Source organism: Xiphophorus maculatus, chromosome 23, assembly GCF_002775205.1.
Source record: "Xiphophorus maculatus strain JP 163 A chromosome 23, X_maculatus-5.0-male, whole genome shotgun sequence".
NCBI lineage: Eukaryota > Metazoa > Chordata > Actinopteri > Cyprinodontiformes > Poeciliidae > Xiphophorus > Xiphophorus maculatus.
The window spans coordinates 16,387,264-16,408,735 of NC_036465.1; the positions used below are offsets into that span (position 1 = coordinate 16,387,264).

The 21,472-nt window shown below is 37.7% G+C and overlaps 1 protein-coding gene across 2 annotated transcripts in view; it reads left to right on the plus strand.

The window, feature by feature from the left end:
- Positions 1-21,472, plus strand: part of diaph1 (diaphanous related formin 1) — a 101,403-nt gene that overhangs the window by 21,972 nt on the left and 57,959 nt on the right. Inside the window, exons 2-18 of one of the 2 annotated variants that reach the window (XM_023328741.1) lie at positions 203-229; positions 1,587-1,748; positions 2,243-2,344; positions 2,997-3,130; positions 4,252-4,335; positions 4,427-4,499; positions 5,089-5,228; positions 5,438-5,543; positions 5,754-5,864; positions 6,068-6,186; positions 7,328-7,444; positions 11,685-11,800; positions 14,100-14,164; positions 16,189-16,368; positions 18,734-19,312; positions 20,479-20,593; positions 20,716-20,724. In XM_023328741.1, the coding sequence (XP_023184509.1) occupies positions 203-229; positions 1,587-1,748; positions 2,243-2,344; positions 2,997-3,130; positions 4,252-4,335; positions 4,427-4,499; positions 5,089-5,228; positions 5,438-5,543; positions 5,754-5,864; positions 6,068-6,186; positions 7,328-7,444; positions 11,685-11,800; positions 14,100-14,164; positions 16,189-16,368; positions 18,734-19,312; positions 20,479-20,593; positions 20,716-20,724 (2,239 nt within the window). The remainder of the gene's footprint in view (positions 1-202; positions 230-1,586; positions 1,749-2,242; positions 2,345-2,996; positions 3,131-4,251; positions 4,336-4,426; positions 4,500-5,088; positions 5,229-5,437; positions 5,544-5,753; positions 5,865-6,067; positions 6,187-7,327; positions 7,445-11,684; positions 11,801-14,099; positions 14,165-16,188; positions 16,369-18,733; positions 19,313-20,478; positions 20,594-20,715; positions 20,725-21,472) is intronic. The other variant, XM_023328742.1, reaches the window with a different exon arrangement.

Sequence of the window (21,472 nt, forward strand, 5' to 3'; positions counted from 1 at the left end):
CATAGCATTTTTTTTAGATTTTTCTCTGAATTGCTTATGTACTCTACATAATTTCCTGGAGCTGTTGCCTGTCATAATTTCTGTCTAATGGATTCTTTATTTTTCTCCCTCTCCTCCTTGTCGCCTCTTTTCTGTCATCTTGGCTGATATTTCCTACCCTCTCGTTCCATTTCCCCCCTTGTAATCTTTATACAATCTGCAGAATCTCAAACGGCTGATTCCAGATGAGGTAGGTCTGCTAATGTGTGTTACAATCACCTATGCTCGACTCACCAGCTGTCTGTCAGAGTCCCAGTTAAATGTAACCAGCACTGAGTGTGTGTTTTGTCTTGCGTTGAACATGAGCTTGATATGCATAATTTAGAGAAATTCATTGAAAGTATAAATGCTTGGCACAAAGATTAGTGAATTATTATATCACATCTTTGTGCCAAGACCTTGTACACTACTGAGCTCATGTTCTTGTGTGTTTTAAGTTATTTTAATACACAGTGTATGTCTTGGCAATACTCACAATGTTAGCACAAAGACTTAGCACAAAGACTTAACCCTAAGTATTAGACATCACCCATGTTGTTTACGTTGTGTGGTCATTGTTTTGTGCCAAAATGTCTGACACAAAACAATGACCTCATTTTGCTAAAAGTGTTCCTTTTGAAGATTTTAGCCCTTTTCAGACTCTTAATTTGGAGTGTTTCTAGTCTTAATACTTTTGAGTGACTTCTAAACTTTGATAACTAAAGCTGTTCAAGTTTAATTCATGTTTAAAAAATAAATTGGTACAGTTGATGTACACAGCACCTAAAAGTTAGATGCTGCCACCATCTTTTGGAAGGAAGGCGCCTTTGGCTCAGGAGGTGCAGATTTGTCCTGGCGTTGCCTATTCAAATCCCCAATTCTCTGTGCCAGTTGTCTTCATTGGCAAGAGACTTCAGCCACTTTGCCTGCTGCTGGTGGTCAGTAGATGACATCTGAATGGCAGCCTTGGTTCTGTCAGTCTGCCTCAGGGCTGCTGTGGCTGCAGTGGAGTTTACCACCATCACTGCATTATGAGTGAATGGTTGATTGTAGTATAATGTGCTTTGGAACCCTGGGCCTTTAAAAAGCAGACCAATGTCTAATGTGCAATGTATTCATCTAGGAAATTGGCATGAATAAATGTTCATAATACATAAGCAATTCATAAAACGTCCCTCTTCAGGTTAGGTGTAGTTCAATGAACAGGTGTGTGTGAGGTTGGAAGATTGAGACGTGATATACTGTAGGTCACATTTGTGGTTGAAGACGCACCTTTTTATTTTGGTGATTTCTATATTCCTTTCAAACATCTAGCTTGCATAGCTAGAGTCCAGTAATCTAACCACAAAAAATGTTGGTAATTTAGCTCCCTTCAAATTTTCTGCAAAGAGTTGTAAGTCTGAAAACGGCTAATGTCATATCTGCAAACTAAAACAACTTATTGGCATTAAAAACCTGATGACACTGTGGGTGTGTTTTAAAGGAGAGTAGGGCTTGCATGTTTAGATATGCCCTCTCTTTGATGTGTGTGTTTCCTCTAACCCATCTTATCTTGTTCACCCTCCCAGTTGGAGCGTCTCACCAGTATGAGAACAAAAAAGGACAAGGAAAAGCCTCTCCCTCCAAATCAGCGACACTCTTCAGCTGCCAACTATGAACTCTCACCTCAAAGCGCTATGCTCCATGAACAAAGTGATGAAGATATCCTGGCACTCTTTGAAAAAATGCTGGTGAGGAAAAAAAGGTTTCTGTTGAAAATTCACCCACTAAGAAGTCAAATAAAATTCATTATCTTGAATGTGCAGTTTAGTAAACTTGTAATCCTCAGAACTACTGAACCCCTCATTGTTTAAAGAGCCTTCATGTGGGATTACCTTAATACCTTCAAAATAATTTTGACAGCAGTTTTACAGAGTTAAGTTTTTTCTGTAAACCGATGTAAAGTCATTATGCGCTCCTATTTTCATGTGGTCACATCGTACAACAGATTTCAGCACAAACATGTATGTTTTCATGTTTAATAAAGACCAACTGTCATTTCAAAAGTTAGGACCTCAAAATACATTAAGCTATACAAAAGTGTAATAATACACCTATTTTGTGTATTTTTTTCTTTCAATCTTTTGTTTTCTTTGAGGATAAATAAATTAAATTCACAAAGTGGTTTGCCCTTCACATCATTTAATTTTTTTCTATTTATTTGCGCTTCCTATTTCTCCTAAAGGTGGACATGAACCTGAATGAGGAAAAGCAGCGGCCGCTGAGGGAAAAACACATATCGATTAAACGTGAGATGGTCTCCCAATACCTCCACACCTCTAAAGCTGTAAGTACCCAAATTAAATGCCTAGTGGACGATGCCAAAATCATTGCGCAGATAAAACATTAAAATGCATAAATAGAAACTATTGTGCTAGAAATTAATTTATGTTTCAAAAGGTGTGGGGAAGACGGCAGCATCAAAAAAAATTACAATAAGAAAAATTATTTCAGTTCAGTTTTTCATATAACTTTTACTCTGTGCAGGAGGTTTTGTTTAAAAAAATGGCTATCCTTCTCTTACCCATTTTGATTGGAGTAAGATGCAAGACCTTCTAGTTGCTATACTGTTTATATTCCATTTTGATTCAACAGATTACTTCTACTTTGCAGCTACAGTTTAAGAAAAAAATCTTCTGCACTTGGCCTTTTAATACTTTAAAGGGCAACTAATTTAACATGGAATGCTTTTCAAAGCTGAAAGGTTTTTGATTACTATTGAAGCTACTGGGATTTCATTGTAAATGAATGACTCTATATAAATAAATTTGGACTTTGATCCTGGTGTGGAAAATTCAGATGTTAAAGCAGCACAAACCAATAAATTGCAGATAAAGGAATAAAATGGCATAAATAAGAATAGGATTAAGTCTAACATAATTACTAATACATTTTGAATTGCAAATACTTTAAAATGTATTGTTTGATGTGTTTTTCAGGGACAAGACCAAAGGGAGAGGTCCAAGTCAGCAGTAATGTACATCCAGGAGATAAAGATGGAGTACAGAGACCCACAGCAGCTGCTTAGCTGTCTGGAGTCTTTGAGAGTCTCACTCAATAACAACCCTGTCAGGTAATACATACAAGACAAAAGGAATTTGGCCTTTTTTTTACCGTCAAACCAGAGGCTTCATTAAATTACATTTCAAACAAGTTAACCTATCCTACATGTGTTGGGAATCTCATCTTTAACTTGTGTGATAACAGGATCTGAAGTGGTGAACATTTTATGTTGTCAAACACTTTTTGAATGCAGTGATGGCCTGACGTCCTTTGTAGGTTTTCTTGGACACTTTGTGTCTTCTCTGGTCATGTCCTTTGTGTTTTGCTGCAGCTGGCACTAGTTTGAGGGGTTTTATGTTCTGTTCCTTTCTTTCTTCTAGTTGGAAGCATTATGATAAATGTGACTGTTGCATTAACTTACAAACTGGCCTTTCTCTTTGTGTTAAAAGCTGCTATTTCATTCAGCCTTTTTCAGTTAAAAATGTTCAGTGGATACACATGTTTCATTGTTATGAAATAATGCAAGCATTTGGTTACAGTTTCTAAGAATTGCCAATGGGGAAAATAACCATTATGGAGTCACAAAAGAATGATGTTTTCAGTTACATTTGTGCCAAACTTTATCCGGTAGAAAGTGATATTGAAGATCATATAAAGACGTTTGAAATATTTTTATCAGTCAACAATAGATGCAGATTTTTAATGAAATCTTTGGAAAGCACAAATCGATTTGTGCTTTCCAAAATAAAAATGTCGGCTGAACAAAATGGTAAACGTCTTCTTGCTGCTGTTTTTGAAAAGTTTAGCTTGCATCAAATCTAAGACGTTCTAATTTGTTCTTGGTACGCTGAAGTAGGTCAGTGAAGACACTTCTAATCATGGATTTTTATTATATGACGGATTCAAATAATTTTTTCAGATAATCTATTAGCTTAAAGTAACCTTTTTGTTATTAGTAAGGTAAACGGTAGTAAAAGTAATATAAAAAAAAAATGTATTTTGTTTCAAAGATCTATTGCCTTCTGGTACCTTTTAGTCAATCCAACTCATTAGTCTGGATTGTGTGGATGAGTTTTTGATTTGCAGATCGAGTTTCAGAAATGTCTCAGTCTTGATACATCTGAAAACTTCAAATGATATATACTGAAAAAGAAAATAAAATCTAACTTTTGTTCACCTTTTCACTTTAAGTTGGGTGCAGAATTTTGGAGATGAAGGCCTCATGCTGCTTTTGAATCTACTGAAACGACTTCAAGACGAGAAAGACGATAACTCGTAAGTCACAGAAATCAGTTAAGCAAAGTTGGGCCTTTTTATGGAATCAACTATATTTTGTAATACATTTCTGTTTTATATTCTGTTTTAGCCAATCTAGAAGTATGGGATACAAATGTCAACATGAGATCATTCGCTGTCTGAAGGCCTTTATGAATAACATGGTAAGAAAACTGTGAAGTTCATCGGTAGATTAGATTTTTTTTTTTTCTTCTTTAAAACCAGAGGATATTTGCTTTATTTGACATGAGTACTTGTTTTTTGTTTTATTAAATGTATGTAGTATACAATTCATACCACTAGAGGACAACATGACCACTATTTTAGGTTTCACTGATTATTTTTTGGATTTTCAAAGTAAATCTGAATTCTAATGACCTGAATTGAAGCAGAACATCTAAGATTGTTGTAAAAGACACGTATGCACTCTAAATATATTGAAGTATGTTTAAAGGATGAAATTATTGTGAAGCCCTTTATAAGTTCTACTGTATATTCAAGATAAAGTAGTATTTCTAATAATGTTTTCAAATGAGACATGTTCTTTTTAGTATAGTTAATTTCCTGTATAACTTATATTTTCTAATGGAAAATAGCCTTGGATTATTAGAAATTTGGGAGTGTTCCTTTTTTTTATAAGAATGTTTTTATTCCTCTATATCAAAGTAAATAATGCTTGATATGAGTGTTGTAGGCTGAAAACCCCATAAATCCCTTCTGAAATATGTGTTTTGTTTTTTATCTTTCTGTTAGTATGGTATAAAATCCATGTTGGGGACGGAAGACGGGATTCGTCTTCTAGTCAGAGCCATGAACTACAAGGTGCCCAACATGATGGTGGATGCTGCCAAGCTACTTTCTGCCATCTGTATTTTCCATCATCCTGACAACCTGTGAGGATAAATAAACTAAGTGATAACATGGTGTGACTGAGCTTAGTGAAGTGATAGTTATGTTAGGCCTGATTTAAATGTTCCTTCTATGATAATTTGTAGCCTAGTTTGACAGTCATTAAATCATGCAACAACCTGGGCTTTTTTTTGGATTTCTGTGTGTATTATTTGTTATTAGATAATGAAAATAAATCTTTCTCTATTCCAAGTCACGATCGTGTTTTGGAGGCCATTACAGAGGAAGCTGAAAAACGGGACGCTGAGAGATTTCAGCCTCTTATAGATGGGATGCAGACTAACCACATTGGTCTTAAGGTATGCAGTCTGTTTTAGAACTAAGAAAGAGAACTAAGAAAGCTCTCTTAGTTACTAAGAACTAAGAAAGAGATTTATTTAATCTGTTATACTCCTGTTTGATAAAATTCCTCATTAACAGTACTTGATATAGCCTGTCATGTAAAAGGCAAATGTTTTTACATTAAACGGTTTTCTTAATGTAAAGCTAACTTGAAGTGTCTTTTGCAGAGTGGATGTATGCAGCTGATCAACGCCCTAATCAGCCAGGCAGAGGAACTGGACTTTAGAATCCATATTCGTTCTGAACTCTTAAGACTGGGATTTAGAGGACTCCTGAGTGTAAGTTATTAGGAAATCTATCAGAGTGCGTTATATATACCTGTTCATATTGTTACTTTTGCTGTAGAGTCACTGATGGATTCTTCTGGTTAAAGAAAAAGTCTCAGCTGTCTAAGCTGAAAGATGTTTCACTGTGACACACCTCCTGCCATTCTCCTTCGAGTGCTTTCATCTCTTCTTCCATCCCATCCTGTTCCCTGCAGGAGATCCGGGGGATAGAAAATGAGGAGCTGCAGGTCCAACTCACTGTGTTTGATGAGCAGGCCGAAGATGACTCAGATGAGCTCAGAGGACGTCTTGAAGACGTCCGCATAGAAATGGAATATCCTTTCAATAGGCCTTTGTTGAACACACCACTCACATTACTTTACAAAAGAAAGAAAAGTAGAGTATTTTTCCCCTATAGTATTATGATGCATTCTTTGAATTTTTCTGTTCACACAACCCCTAAAGGGCGATTAGCAAAATATATCTGTATTATGAACACTTTTTGAAAGACATGCCCATAGTATGACCGACTGCATATTAGCTTATTCTTTTAAATTTGAATTTGGATTCTCTGCTATTTTCCTTATTCAATTTCTGGTTGACAACATTTATAAAGTGAATATTTTTCATACACAACAAACACAGTCTCGTTACTCCCTCTGTTACTTTGTTTTTGTTTATTTCTGGCAAATTCAATTTTGTGAACATAATCAAATTAGCTGTGGTAATGTCACAGTCAGCAAATAACCCAACCACTGGAGTTTTCTTAAAATAGCTCTAAATTATTTCTGTATTAGTCGTACAGTCTAGCACCCCACAAGCACAATTATTTTTAAAACGTGCCTAATTTTAAATTCTCTTTCACAGCGCTGGGTAAATTAGTGCACTGCCTACAATAAACAGTAACAAATGCATTACATCAAATGGAGTGTTTATGGTTGCTGTTATATAGTGCACAATTAGTTATTCTGACTGGATGACACATTTTTTATCACCATTATGTTTTTCCCCTGTATTAAATAAATGGGACAGTTGTGAGATAAGTTATTACAAAGAATTAAACTAAATGTATTTCACTGCTTTTGACTTGCAGTTGCTGATTTTCAACACCAGGTGTCTCCCAGGTCTTACTGCAATTATGTCCGCTTTGCACAAAGCAGCACTGCTGGTCCCTAAACACATTTCAAATCCATTAGAACAGCTTTTCAAATGACTTTTATAATTGTGTATATATATGCGTATATAGATACCTTTATATAGCTACTTATCTGAGGTAATTTTTTAAGTTAATATTACTGTTTGTCTGATCATCCAACCTCAGTATTGTTCAGTTTCCAGCAATGAATATTTATTTTTACTGTACAAATATTTCTATTAGATTGTTTATTAATGATATATTCTAGGTATACATTTTATGTATTTTTTTTTACATGATCCTCTGTCTAATGTATTCATTGAGCCTTGACTTGCTTCAATGATGTGAGGGAAGTGTTTGACATCCTGGTCAACACAGTGAAGGATTCCAAGGCTGAAAGTCACTTCCTGTCCGTGATGCAACACCTGCTCCTGATCCGTAACGATTATTTGGCCAGGTATTCCACACTAATATACAAAACACACCGATACGCATTTATTCTGTCAAAGGTAGCTGCTGCTTGCGGATTCACATGTTACATTTGACACAATTTTGCATTTATTTACCTTTAATTTATAGTGACTCATTTTGTCATTTATTGTGTCTTTGCGTTTGGGACTGAATTGGAACAGTCAACTCTTTCCTTTGCAGACATTTTGTCGCTGTGAACTGATGAAAGAGAAAACCACCATTAAGGAAAACATTGGCTATATTTTCTTATAAATTGTCAATGACATTTTATGTGATAAACCAGCACCCACTATTGCATAATTTTGAAGAGGTAAATAAACAGCTAAAAAAAAATTATATTCAGCCCTGTTGTGACAGTATTTTGTAGAGCAAGCTTGGTTTCTACCAGCTTAGCACATTAACATAATGTTGCCCATGTTGTCAGATTGGATGAGGTGTACCTGTGTCAACGTCAACTTTCAAATATTGACACAGATTCTCAACCAGTGTCGGACACGGTGTTGGGCAGTTTTGACACACAAATATTCTTAAACTTATGCCATTACATTAGCTGTGGCTGTGTGTTTGGTGTCATCTTCTGGGAGGTGAAGATTTACTTCTGTCTCAAGTATTTTTCAGCCTATGACTGAAAACTATTATTTTACTCCAGGATTGACTTGTATTTAGCTCTTGATTCCTATTAACCTTTACTGGCTTTCCTGTCCCTGTTGAGGAAAAACAAAATGGCGCCGTGATGGTTTTCCATAGTTCTAGTTATCTAAAACATGTATTATTTTAAAGTGGGCTAAAAGGTATATTATGTTCTCATTTTTCACAAAAGTGGGGTTTGTGGAGTTCACACTAGTAGTTGTCTTGCAGAGAGTCCTGAGCTCTTCATGTTTGCAGCTCCTCTAGAGTAAATGTGTGCCTCTTGGCCATTCCTCTGACTGCTGATGCTCTCCTCGCTCAGACCATCAGGTGGATGGCCAAGAAATCTTTTGATCATCTAAGAGTCATCTTGCTAGCTTGGCAGCTGTACCATATTCAATGTTTTCAGATGATTGGGCAGTGCTCTTAGAGCACTGGAGTAAACTTCTTCACACCTTCATCTGTGGAGGTCTGCTGTGTTCCTTAGTCTTTATGAAGCTAATTGTTCAAACAAATGTCTGAGGCTTTTATAGAACTCCAGTATTTGTTCTGAGATGACATCATCCTCAGGTATATAATTTTTTCCCTACTTCACAAGTATGTGCCACTTTTTGTTGATTTATTACTCAAAGCGAGTAACTAATGTTTTTCCGTTTTGATCTGACTATCGTTGATCAGAGCTGATCAAGGAAAAATTGCCCATTTTTAATCTCTGGATGATTAACTGCTCTATCTCTATAATTGGAGCAGAAAAACTCTGTAGAGATAATAAGAATGCACAGTTCAAAAGCCTAAAAGATAATGACGGGTGTACGGTTTTAAAATAAATCAAGCATACCAGAAACTGCAGTCCTCTGCTTTTAATGTGAGCAATTTACAGATAAAAAAATAAAATCATAACACTACACTGAGCACCAATGAAACATGGTAATATTGTTATCCCCATGTAACAAATACATGAGCCTGATTATGTCTTTAGGCCATAATAATCAGGAGTCTCTAGTAAATTTTTCACATCACTAGTTTGCTTATCGGCAAAAATGAACATAGCAAAAAAAACAAAAAAAACATTGTTTTATGCCATTAGATAATGAGAACAAAGTAAGAGCAAATGCAACATTTTAGTTAATGGGTAAGGGGTTAATGTTAACATGAAAGTGAAACTTGGAGAACATTATTGCCAATGCATTAAAATCTGATCAAAGGCAGTTTTTGCAGCAGATAACAGGCCTGTTTATGGTAATTTGATAAAATGTAGAACTTATGCTAATTGTTTCATGGCCAATGAAATAAAAATAAAAGAAGAACAATCTCATTTTTAACCAAAGTTTATAAGAACCAAAGTGCTTCTTGTGGCCCCAGAGCTGTAGGTTGCATACACCTGCTATGGAGAAACAATGGAATATTGTCAAAGGAAGATGATGATACTCAACAGTACAAACATCAGCAGGACTATTAAAGCAACCTGGGCTTCCTTATCTTGTCAGCATAGGACAAGTTGATCATCTCTATGCCTTGCAGAAATTATGCTTTCTACATACATAAGGAACCACAAGGAAGTGTTGTATTCATGCACTGCACAATATTTTGACAGGTTATTCAGATTGGATGAGGTGTACCTGTGTCAACATCTCTAAATTGAAATAATTTTTTCAGAGAAATTGCGTTTTGGTTTGATTTTAAGCAGTAAACTATCAAAATAAACAGAAATAAGCTCTTGAAGTAAACAATCAGGTTCAATTTCTTAAAGTGAATTAGTAAAATAAATTACTTTTTGGTGAAATAATTTATAACGCACCTGGAGCCTAGTTTGTGTCATTGCCTTTAAATCAAATGATTTAACTGTTTGATTAGCATATCGGCGCATAAAGCTTAGAAAAATAACTCATCATATAGGTAATAAACAGCATGTTTTTATAGACTAAGTGAGGCTGTGGTCAACAGAAATAATCCGATGATGATGTCACCACAGCCAAGATAGAAGTAATTTCAAAAATATTTATTAATCTTATTTTGATTCTCCTCACATCTTCCTTATTTCAGCAGTTTTTCCCATTTGCTGTTTGTTTTCTAGAGGGCCTTATCAAGACAGTGAAATTAATAAATGCAAAGAAGTCCAGTTTCATTTTAATGGAATTGAGCACCATCCACGCTTATCAGAAGAAATATGCTAATGTCTCGCTTGGTGTCCTCCAAAACCCCTCGGAGTGTGATTTAAAGGAAAGAAAGGGGAGAGAATGATTGAATGACAAAGCCATTGCAGAATAATATTAATATTTACTTAGCGTTGTGTATTTGTGTGTCCCTTATTAATTAAAAAAAAATGTTGGCAACTGCATTCTTGGCATAAAAAATTATAAGTCTGCCTGCTTAAATGGTTGTCTGCCCAGTGTCTTGACTGATGTAATAATGCAGACATTGTGGTCTATATGGTCTATTTTTATATCTTTACCAAGCAAATTTTGAAAAAAACATCTCACCAACTGATGTGTTTTTTTTGTGTGTGTAGCAACTTTTTTTTTTCCATCAAGCTGACACACAATGGAGGTGGTCTGTAATGGACTCCAAAGAGATATCGAAAGTAAGAGGAGGAGAAAGGGCTTCACAGGGCACAAAGTACAGCTTTGTTAATACAGAGATGAAAGGAAAATGAAGGTGGAGACTGTGAGACAATAACACAGAGAAAATTGAGAGCAGTGGTAAATTGCTACATAGAGTACCTGCTGATTTGCTCCTTTCTTCAGTCGTGGTTGGTTTCAGGCTCAAGTGGCGCACAGGGAAGAGTTTAGTGGATAATTGTACTATATATGCTTTATGTAGTTTTATGCACATAGTACATATTGGTAGTCTTTTAAAGGTTTAGTAGATGTACTTATAGAATTCAATTTGTTCTCTATATGCTCTTTATGTAGTAAAATAGATAAACCCCTGGCCCACTACAAACTCTTACTTGTCATTTGTAGTTGAAATCAATGTCCTCAGGATTATTAAGAATATAACATTTTTATGATAAAGTTTTTTTTTTCTTACAACACTAGATGTCTCTCTCGCTCCACGGATAAATCTCAACTTTGGGGAGGGAAAAAAACCACCTAAAGTATAGTGAAGTAGTGAAATAAGCTTAAGACAAAAGCAAAGTGAGCGAGCAGAGTACAGAGACAGAATAAATAGTGTTGAGTTTTTGAATCTGGCAGCGTCTAATGGGGTCGAAGAATAAGGCACCTCTGAAATTGAGTGTCTGTGTGAAGCTGGTTTGATCAGACGTTTGACGCTGGACACAAACCAGCAAGCGCTCGCACGAGCAGTTGCACACAATCAATCTTTGTGACAAGAAACTCAAACTGCCCTGCTCGCACAGACATCCAATCTCAGTTTCAAAGACAGAGTAGCGGAGGATGTGTGCTCACACATTTTTTTTTTTTTTTCCTGAGCAGGGTAACATCATTTGTCTTGCACAAAGTCAGAGGCTCTGTTATTGACGAGTTGAAAATACGTGCCATTTGCTTTATTTTGCACGTCAGGTTTGAAAAAAAGAAAGTGATGCTCCAAGAGTGTTTTGAAAATGTTTCTAATGATACATTTCTTCTTGCTTCTAATAGGCCTCAGTACTACAAGCTGATAGATGAGTGTATTGCTCAGATTGTGCTACACAAGAATGGGTCAGACCCTGACTTCAAGTGCCGCAAGCTCTGTGTTGACATCGAAGGTTTGATAGGTGAGTTACTGGATCAGAACATACCAGGCTTCAAGGATTTTTCATCCTTTTAAATGCTACCTTCAAGCTTTTCTGTACTTCTGTACTTGAATGCACCTTCACTCTTTGAACATGAACACAGAATGCCAATAGATGAAAAGAAAAATTGGTACAAACTGTTGGCCGTATTTGACTTGAGTCATAGCAGGTTTGCATATGAAGTTGAATATATCATTAGTAAAACCACAAGGTGGAGCCAGAGAGGAAGTACTGATATAGTCAGAATGGTGCTACAGGTTTTAACAGCACAAATAAGTTGTATAAAACACATTTTTATGAAACAAAAGATTAAAAACTGCCTCTTTCATTCCGTACAACTCTAAAATCAGCTTGCTGCTGGATGGTAGCTTGAATACTCTGCTGGGGAATGCATAAATAAAACAAGCCAGCAGTGCCCATTTTCATTTGTCTGCAGGGCACACCATCTCTTGCAGCTGCAGGCATGACACACACTTATTTTCTGGGAATCAAAGTATTAGGACTGATTTATGGTGTGTCAAAACCACTTTGTAGAACTCGCTACCTTGGATGTTTTTACCAGATCCAAATAGCTATTCTGAAAGATAAACGGAAAAGCGTCTCCAGCGATGGAGGTGATGCTTTATCATTAAAGTGGGGGCATTAAGTGTCTTCAGGGTGAAATGTATGCTGTCCCACATGGTTTACTGATTGAAAAGCTCCACAAATAGTTGAGCAACTGAAAAAAAAAACTTAAGGTTTTAACCAGTTTTTTATGACTGACAACCTGGTCAGTCACAATATGAAGTAGGAAGAAATGACTGTCAGTTTTTAGAAGAGACAGAAATGGTTGGACACAGACCTTAATCCGCCATCAGAAAGGTGTCGGGGGAGGGGATTAAAGTCGACTTTGTGATTGCCACTGATCCGTGAGATCCGTTTCATGTCACTCTCCATTGAATACAAATATAAGATGTGGATTTCTCCCCTGTAAAATAATCATTCCTGGGAGAAGCCGTGAACACTTGTCTAAATACAGAATTTCATTTTTTCTTTCGCTTGAGTGGCAGTTGTTAAAGATCACTGCCAGCAGATGGAAAAAACAAAGCAAAATGCAGGTGCAGGCCATGTCTCATGAGTTCAATGCTCTTTATAGCAGGTCTCCGTTGCTCACTGCAGGAGACTCTAATTGCGCTGCTTCTAAATGCGTCCTGACACACGCGCAGGCTGGCTGGCCTCTTTTAAGCCTGTCAGAGTTATTATTGGTGGAAAGCAGCCCAATTCTGCCCTGCATGCATTATTTAGTGTTTTTCTTTGAACTCTGAAATTCAGCACAGTTTTTTCCCCCTCCACATTCTGTCTCCCTCTGCTCTCTATTCAAAGTTTGTCCCATTTAGCCTAGCCACCATAAGAGACTCGCCCCCTCCACTAAATCCATTTCACATCCAATAACCACGTAAACTCGTACACAAATACACCCTGAAATTGCATGGAGGTTGGCATATTATATATTTCTTTTTAATCGGGGAAGGTCTTGATCTCCAGTTTTTCATTCAGTTTATCTTATTATAGAAAATCATTCTTTCCCATTTTATCTATTCCGATAGCGTTTTTCTTTTATCTCATCTCTATCTTTATGGTTCACTTTCTACTTAAGCATGCACAGATTTTTGTAATTTTCTGTGAGCTTCACGCAACTTTCTGCTTGTACTTATCTGCATCGATTCCCCCCAGTGCGACCACCCCACACCCCACTCCACACCCCGGGCACCATAAGCTGCCTTTGATCTGGTGACATAGTGGCATTTATCTTCATATTAATTAGCTCCATCACCAGCTCTGAGCCACCTGTTGACCCTGCAATTATGCAGTAAAGGCATCCTGTTGGCCATTCAGTGTCCTTCTCACCCTGTCCTCTGCCAAGAAGCATATCTGATAATACATAACTCCCAGAGCAGAGATTTATTTTGCATGAAGGGAAAACAAAGGTGTGTGTGCTGAAGGCTTAAAAGGTAATGATATGTAAAAGCAGCATGCGACACAAAGCGTCCTATTGTAATGAGATGCCTCTGCAATCGCCTCATGGATCTTGACTGCGAGTGTTGTGATAAGGGAAAAATAGGAAGACAGATGGCTTGTATCCTTCTGTGAATTTATGTGAGTGCACAAACCCCGTACCACACTGAAGGGTACAATGGCTTCGAGGCACGATGTGTGCAACTGTGTTGTCAAAATACTTATTTGTGACCACTCTTCTGGTTTCTCTCCCCTCCCCTTTTGTTTCCTCTGTTTCTGTGCAAAGACAACATGGTGGACAAGACCAAAGTGGAAGTCAGTGAGGCCAAAGCAACAGATCTGGAGAAGAAGGTACACACAAATCTACTCAATAGTGAAATAAGCCTTGCAGACACGACACAAACAATTCAAGAACAAACTGATCAACTGAGAATCACGCGACCTATAACCTAAAAGACAGTAAATAAAAAAATAAATACTGCAAAAGTGTTCTTCAGTCTGACTCAGACGTGTTTGAGTTATAATGAGTCTAGGTTGGCCATCGTCAGGCTGACATGAGATGACAAATTACAAAAAGTGAGAAAGAGAGGTTGACTGAAAATGAGCATCCACTCTCCTGAAAGCCACCCGACAGACAAGCGGACGCACGTGCTCACCCAGACACACGGGGGGGGGGGGTAAATGCCTTGATTGTGGCTCGTTGCCAGCCTGATGTTTCTGTCCTAGTGACAGGATAATTGCAAAGAGGAAGCTAAAAACTAGTCTTCATTCATAATACGCAGTTATATGTGGGATCATATCAATCGACGAGACACATCCACACTAGCAGGCGCGCCATGACGTCTAATTGTCATGGACCACACATCATATTGGTGGTTGAGCATGATGGGGTAATTGCGAGCAGTCCCTTTTGGCAGGAATTAGGGATAAGGCTGTCAGGCTGCTGACAGGCAGAGTAACGGATCCGCTTTTTGCAAATTAAACAGCTGTGTTTGTGCCTGTGTCTTCATGTATTTTTCTTTTTTTTATATCATCCTGTTTGTCAAGTGTCTGAGGGAAAATGATTTGAAAATTGTGTTAAAGTGAGAAAATTAAAAATGCTGTAAGAAGTTTCACTTAGGAGGGAGAAGGCGTTGAAAGAACACTGAGAAGGGCGCTCATTTAAAAACATTGAAGCCTCCTCACTTTATAATTGACTGCAATTTTCAGAGTAAATTATACAATAAAACAGAAAAGCACTAGACTGCAAGAAATGTTCTCACAGGCTCAACAGAAATTCTCTCAGCAGGTTTGAAATATGTAAGAACAGCTGTCTCGTTCAACAAGAATCCTTAAACCTTCTGTATGAGAGCACAGTTGGCTCTTATTTGTAAAAAATAAATAAATAAAAAACAACACTAAAAAAATAACACTTCTCAGCCATCTTTTAAATGAATTGTTTATAAAGTTAGGTTAAGTTTAAACTCTCATTGTATCCTTTGAGTACTTCAACTCCTTTGCTTTTCACATAACAAGTCGCAACGACAAACCTCAGTGTATTTTGTTGGGATTTTTGTGGTAGACCAACACCAAGTAAAACAGAGAGGTAAAATGGAAAGAAAATGATGCATGTTTTTTTTAAAATTATGAATAAAAATCTGAATCCTTTATTTTCAGCCCCCCTCCGAGTCAGTTTGTAGAACCCCTTTGTGCTGCAATTAGTGCTGCATATGTTTGGGAGGAAATGCCTCCAAAAGGTTTAGGCTGAGATTTTTGCCCCTTCTTCTTTGCAAAATACCTCGGGTCTTGCCACCGACTCTGTTTTGTTCTGGACTTTGACTTGGACATTCTGTTGCCGTGGTTTTAGCTAAACCATTAATTTTCCTACTGGGATGTCAATTTCATTTAAAAGAAAAAGGCTTAAACTATTCAGATTCCTCAACTTACACCACTTTGCTGATCTACAACACAAACTCCCTAGAAAATGGATTAAGGTTTGTTGTTGTTACCCAACAAAGGTAAAAAGAGGTAGGAGTACTTTTGGAAAACACTTTTGTAGTGTAGTTTGTAGGGGAATGTTTTTTCTATCGGAGTCCAATGTTTTTAGAAACAAGCATGATTACAAACATCTTTTAATTCATTAAATAATTACCCTTTTTTTAATCGTGTTTTCAAGTAGCAAACACAGTCAGGATTTCTGTGCAGCTCAGGGACCTTTGTGACTTTTTCTGAGTGTCCTTGTGAAATTTAGGAGAAACAATGGCTCCCTGCTTTCCAGCTAACACCTCTGCACAATAAATACAAACAAAATACTGCTACGTTTAAGCTTTTCCCTCCTCTTTTTAAGTACACTAATTATTTGGTGTCTCTCCAATCATGACTTAAATATACATCAGCTGGATGCAGAGCTGACAGCGCGCCACGAGCTGCAGGTGGAGAAGAATAAACTGGAGAGTGATTATGACCAAAAGCTGCAGGACCTGAGCCAAGAAAAGGAACAACTGGCCTGCGCCAAACTGGAGCGAGAAAAGGAGAACCAGGGTCTGCAAGAACAGCTAGGCTCTTTACAAAACCAGGTATACACAAACAGATAATCATGGTTGTATTTTCAATTGTCACTTTAATCACTGTTTTCAGTTTTATTGTGTGGATCATTAAACTTCCGATGCATTTATGTTTGCAGTTCATATATTAAGCTCTACTTCTGTATTTTGTTAATCATTCTAGTTATATAGTTAGATCAGCTACAACATGCTCTGGAAACATGCACAGAAAACTACATGAAGCAAAATATTTCAAGGTGCAGAAAAAATGCAATCTTTCAATTCCCTAGGTTGAAACGTTGCCTAAAATTAGTGAACGCCCACATTAAGACTGAAGCCCCTCATGCTTCTTGATTTTAGGAAATGCCACTGATGAATGGAAGAAAAATAAAAGGATATTGTGAGTGCGCCAAATTCTGCAGGGATTAGGGAATTTTATAAATAATAAAAAAGCGGGACATTCGGAGGGACTAAAAAGAGAAGGAAAAAAACAGGATGGAGTTGGGACAAACATATTTTCTAAGGCCAAGATACACATGCAGTTTGTGTGTATTTGTGTATTCACTCATGGGGAGGCAAAGATGAGGATTGTTTAGCTGTCATTGTCCTGCTGCCACACCAGCTGGACTCTGCCTCATAGTGACAAACAAACTCACAAACACATCAAGTGACCCAGAACCGTCTGCCTCTGAGCACGTGTGCTCATTAACTTTATGAAGATGTTTTTGTGTGTGGATGTGTGTGTGTCTGTCATTTGGACAACCACCCAACTTCCAACACGAGCTTCATCCACAGAGGCTGATGCCAGCAGAGTCAACTTCTCATCAAACAAAGGCTCTAAACAAACACACACACAGACAGTTGTCCAAAGCGTCACCAGCACCACGAGCCAGGCATCAAACAAGCTTCTCATACTAAGATGGCTCACGTTCTGTGTTTGAGGCGCTGCCGATGGAAGATTTCTTCACATGTAGAGATCTCTCGGTGTCCCCTCGTATGATGCTGTGCCCAGTTCTTCATCTGCTGCTGCAATAAGAAAGCCTGCCTTCGAGGCTCCCTGCGTCTGTTACTGTCTTCTTTTCAAAGTCCGAGGAAACAACACAGACAATTTGTTACACTGGTGCATACAGACAGGGATTCACACACATACGTGCACGCACACAGTATTTTCACTACAAATACAGAAGAATACATAGAGGAAATGAGCTTTTTGGTGCGTGCTAACTCTAAATTGTGTGTGGTGTATCAATATTCAAAAGCTAGTCTGCTTTTATTAGCTGACTGACTTTAATGACTTGGACAGTCTTCTCAAAATTTGGCACCAACTGATGTAAATACTGTAATCAGTACTTCAGTATGGAAATGAAAAATTCATTACACTCTCACTTCTCATTTAGAACTTTATCCTCGTCTTTCAAAACTTTTTTCTTTGAATTCCTCTGTAGACTTAATTCCCTTCTGCTATCGTTTTCTGTGTACTTTAATTTGCCCTGCATTCTCTTCTCATTTCTTCCAAAACTAAATCTTTTTTAGACCGTAATCACTAGCTCACTACTTTAGTTATTTTCTTTCAGTTGGCTTCTGTTTTCCTTGGAAACACAATTTGGCAAGGATGAAATTGAAAATGATGATTCAAGGGATTTCAGCGCGAGCGTCGACCTCTTCCAGTTCTACAAAAAAGACTGAAAATATATCTAGAAATGAGAGGTCATGACTGGATGCGTTTAAAAAAAATATTCATTTAAACCCCATCTTCTTGTGGCACTTTGCCTTTGAACACTTTATAACAGGAGTGTAAACTTTTTTTTTTTTTTATGTGTTTTTTTTGTTGCATGTGTTCAAGACAGCAGACTTAGAAAATCTGAACTCTGGACATGTTCCAGTTTTTTTTTCTTTTTTTTCCTGAAGTAAAGAAATGAGACCAATATGAATTGATGCGCCTTTTGGGTTGCACTATGGCACATCTTAACTTGGCTTTCTTGGCTCCTCTTTTCAAAAGTCTTCCAGATCTGTCAGATTGTGAGGGCATCTGCTGTGCACAGATTTTAAATTAGCTTCAGGCCTGATCTCTGATTGGGACTTTAAAAAACATCTGTCTTTTTCTGTTATGTTAAATAATATTGTAAAAAAAAAGGACAAAATGGATCTTGAACTTGCTACACCAAAGCTGAAACCAGCAGAAATTGCACTGCATACCCGAATAACAGTCTAAAGCCAATATGTTGGGTTTACTTAAAGCTTGGACCTAAAAATTAAAGTTGGGTCCGATGGGGCTCGGACTCTGCCTGCCAGCTCAGGCTTAGTTTTGATATTTCTTTTGACGTGTTTAGACTGGATCTAAACTTGACTGTGACTAAATGTTCTTTTCCTGGTTCTTTTCATAATGATTCACCTGCAGATTGAAAAGCTGTCAAAGGATCTGGAAGAAGCCAAAACAAAGGTGGTTACGGTTACTGTTCCTGTGCCAACACCCGGTGTGCCACCTCCTCCACCCCTTCCAGGACAGTCTGGAAGGGGTGTTGCACCTCAAACTTCGCCTGTACCAGGCCATGCAGCTATACCTGGTCCATTTCCTCCCCCTCCACCCCCACCTCCTTTACCTGGGATGCCAGGACCTCCACCTCCTCCGCCTCTTCCCGGCATGCCAGGACCTCCACCTCCTCCGCCTCTTCCCGGCATGCCAGGACCACCACCGCCTCCGCCTCTTCCCGGCATGCCAGGACCACCACCGCCTCCGCCTCTTCCCGGCATGCCAGGACCACCACCGCCTCCACCTCTTCCCGGCATGGGAGGACCACCACCTCCTCCACCCTTACCAGGTGGTCCTGGTATTCCTCCTCCACCCCCAGGACTAGGTATGCCGCCACCTCCACCAGCAAACTGGGGTCCTCCTGCACCACCTTCACTACCCTTTGGGCTCCAGCCTAAAAAGGAATACAAGCCAGAGGTCCAGTTGAAGAGGGCTAACTGGAGTAAGGTTAGTGCTGACAAAAATTGTTAAAAATTACATTTAGAATATTTAGCAACCTGTAGGTTAATTAACATGTATTTAAGCCACAGAGACTTGTAGAAACATCATTGCATAGCGTAACATTTATTCTTATGGGTTCCTCTGTACAAGTAAAATGTGAGCTGGAGCTTTTCTAGTGAAATATTCAATAAAAGTAGCTTCCATGCATACGTGTATCTCATGACTATGTGCTTCATGTTCTTCAACACCCTCTCCTCTATGATGGTTAAAACATCAAAACGTCTTTCTTTCTTTCTTTAGCCTAAAGCTACTGTTTAATGGCTAAAGCAGACTTCATCAGCATTTACTCTCTCTCTCTTTCTCAATTCTCCTTTGTTGGGGTGGTACGAGGGTTTGACAAGGATGTCAAAGAAATTGCGTTTTAATAAGCCTCCTTCTTTTAACTGCACCACTGAAAGATAATTAAAATGGTGGCTAGAAAGGATGGTATTCTTTTGTAATTTAAATTGACTTTTTTTTCTGGCTTGGGTGTCATCCTTTTTTTCCCTCCTATGCATGCTCTCTTGCTTTCTTTCTTGCTCCTTAGACTCATTGCCATATCACATTTCTTTTGCCTCACTCGCTGTCTTTTCTGTCCTACACCCATCCCTGAGGCTTTGTCCATAATGAAAGGCCTGATATCTCTAAATTTACTACCCCTACTTTCTCTTTCGTTATGGGCTTTTAATTCTCTTGATAAGAATTTTGAGAAAGTGAAGGAGAGGAAAAAAAGCATGGTTAATTTTGACTTGTGTGAAAACATGCAGATAAAACTAAGGGGTAAAGGGATTTAGAAGTAAAAAGAAGTTGGTTATTTGAAACTTAATCTGAAGTTGTTTTACACCATAATATGTACAATAATTAGAGATCATGACTACATGCGTCGTTTTCTCTCTTTCCTCTTTGTTTCCTTCATCCTCTCTACTGTCATATTTCTACCAATTTCCTTTTGTTTCTATTGACTTCTTCATCTGCGGGTCTCATTGTTTGCCAGGTGTGCAGATAACCAATTTTGGGCTATTGAGGCAATTTGATGGAAAGATTATATAACAGCTGTGATTCCTTTCCCTCCTATTCATGTCATGCTTCTCTGTCTTCCCTCTCCTGTATATTCTGACCTTTGTGATTTTTAGATTGGAGCTGACGACCTGAGTGAGAACAGTTTCTGGACCAAGACCAATGAGGAACAATTTCAGAGCAATGAACTGTTTGCCAAACTCACATTAGCTTTCTCATCACAAACAAAGCGTAAGTTTTTATCTAGTGTGTAATATCTCATTGCATTTCTAAATATTAAGTAATGCTCTTTTTTTGGTCTTTTTCTATGTAATTTCCACAATCCCTGATGCCTTTTCTACTTCTTTCATCAGCCAAGGGTGGTAAGTGTATTGCACACTGATTTTCACACATTTTCTCTTGCGCTTCTCTCTTTCTCTTATAAGCCGATGACACAGCAGGACTCCACACTAACTTTTTCAACTGGTTGCACTAGTGTGTCTAACCTTTTCAATTAGGTGCAGCCAGATGTTCACATCTCCTTTATTAGTACCATGATATGTCTTTGAAACTCAGATTTTGGTCATTTCCAGTGCAGATTGTAAATGTAAATGGGAATTTAACAACATGAAGATTTTGTATCATAATACAAAGTCATCCTTTATGTATTCAATACTGAGAAAATATAATTGACTTTTATTCTCATTTTAGTATTTCTTTCATCCCCAAATCCCACAAAGTGATAACTTTTTAACACTTTTTTAAAGTATAGCCACTAATGTTAACCAAATTTACTAAAATTAGCTTGATGAAAATGTTTTTGTGTGTGTGTCTGTCATTTGGACAACAACTACCTGTCTTTGAATATATGGCAGTTGAAGGACAAATGGCAGTCTTTTCATTCAGATAAAAAGAGATATTTATTACTATGAAATGTTACCATTAATAAGAGCAAAACAGAATATTGTCTCCAATCTGAGAAATTCTGGCACATCTAGTTTCTATTTCGATAGAAACTTTGTTTTTTCTGAAACATGAAATCGTTGGCAATATGCCTGAACTATAGCGCTCTGAGGTATAGAAAAATAATCTATTTTTCTGTGTGTGTTTTCTTGACATTATCAATACAAG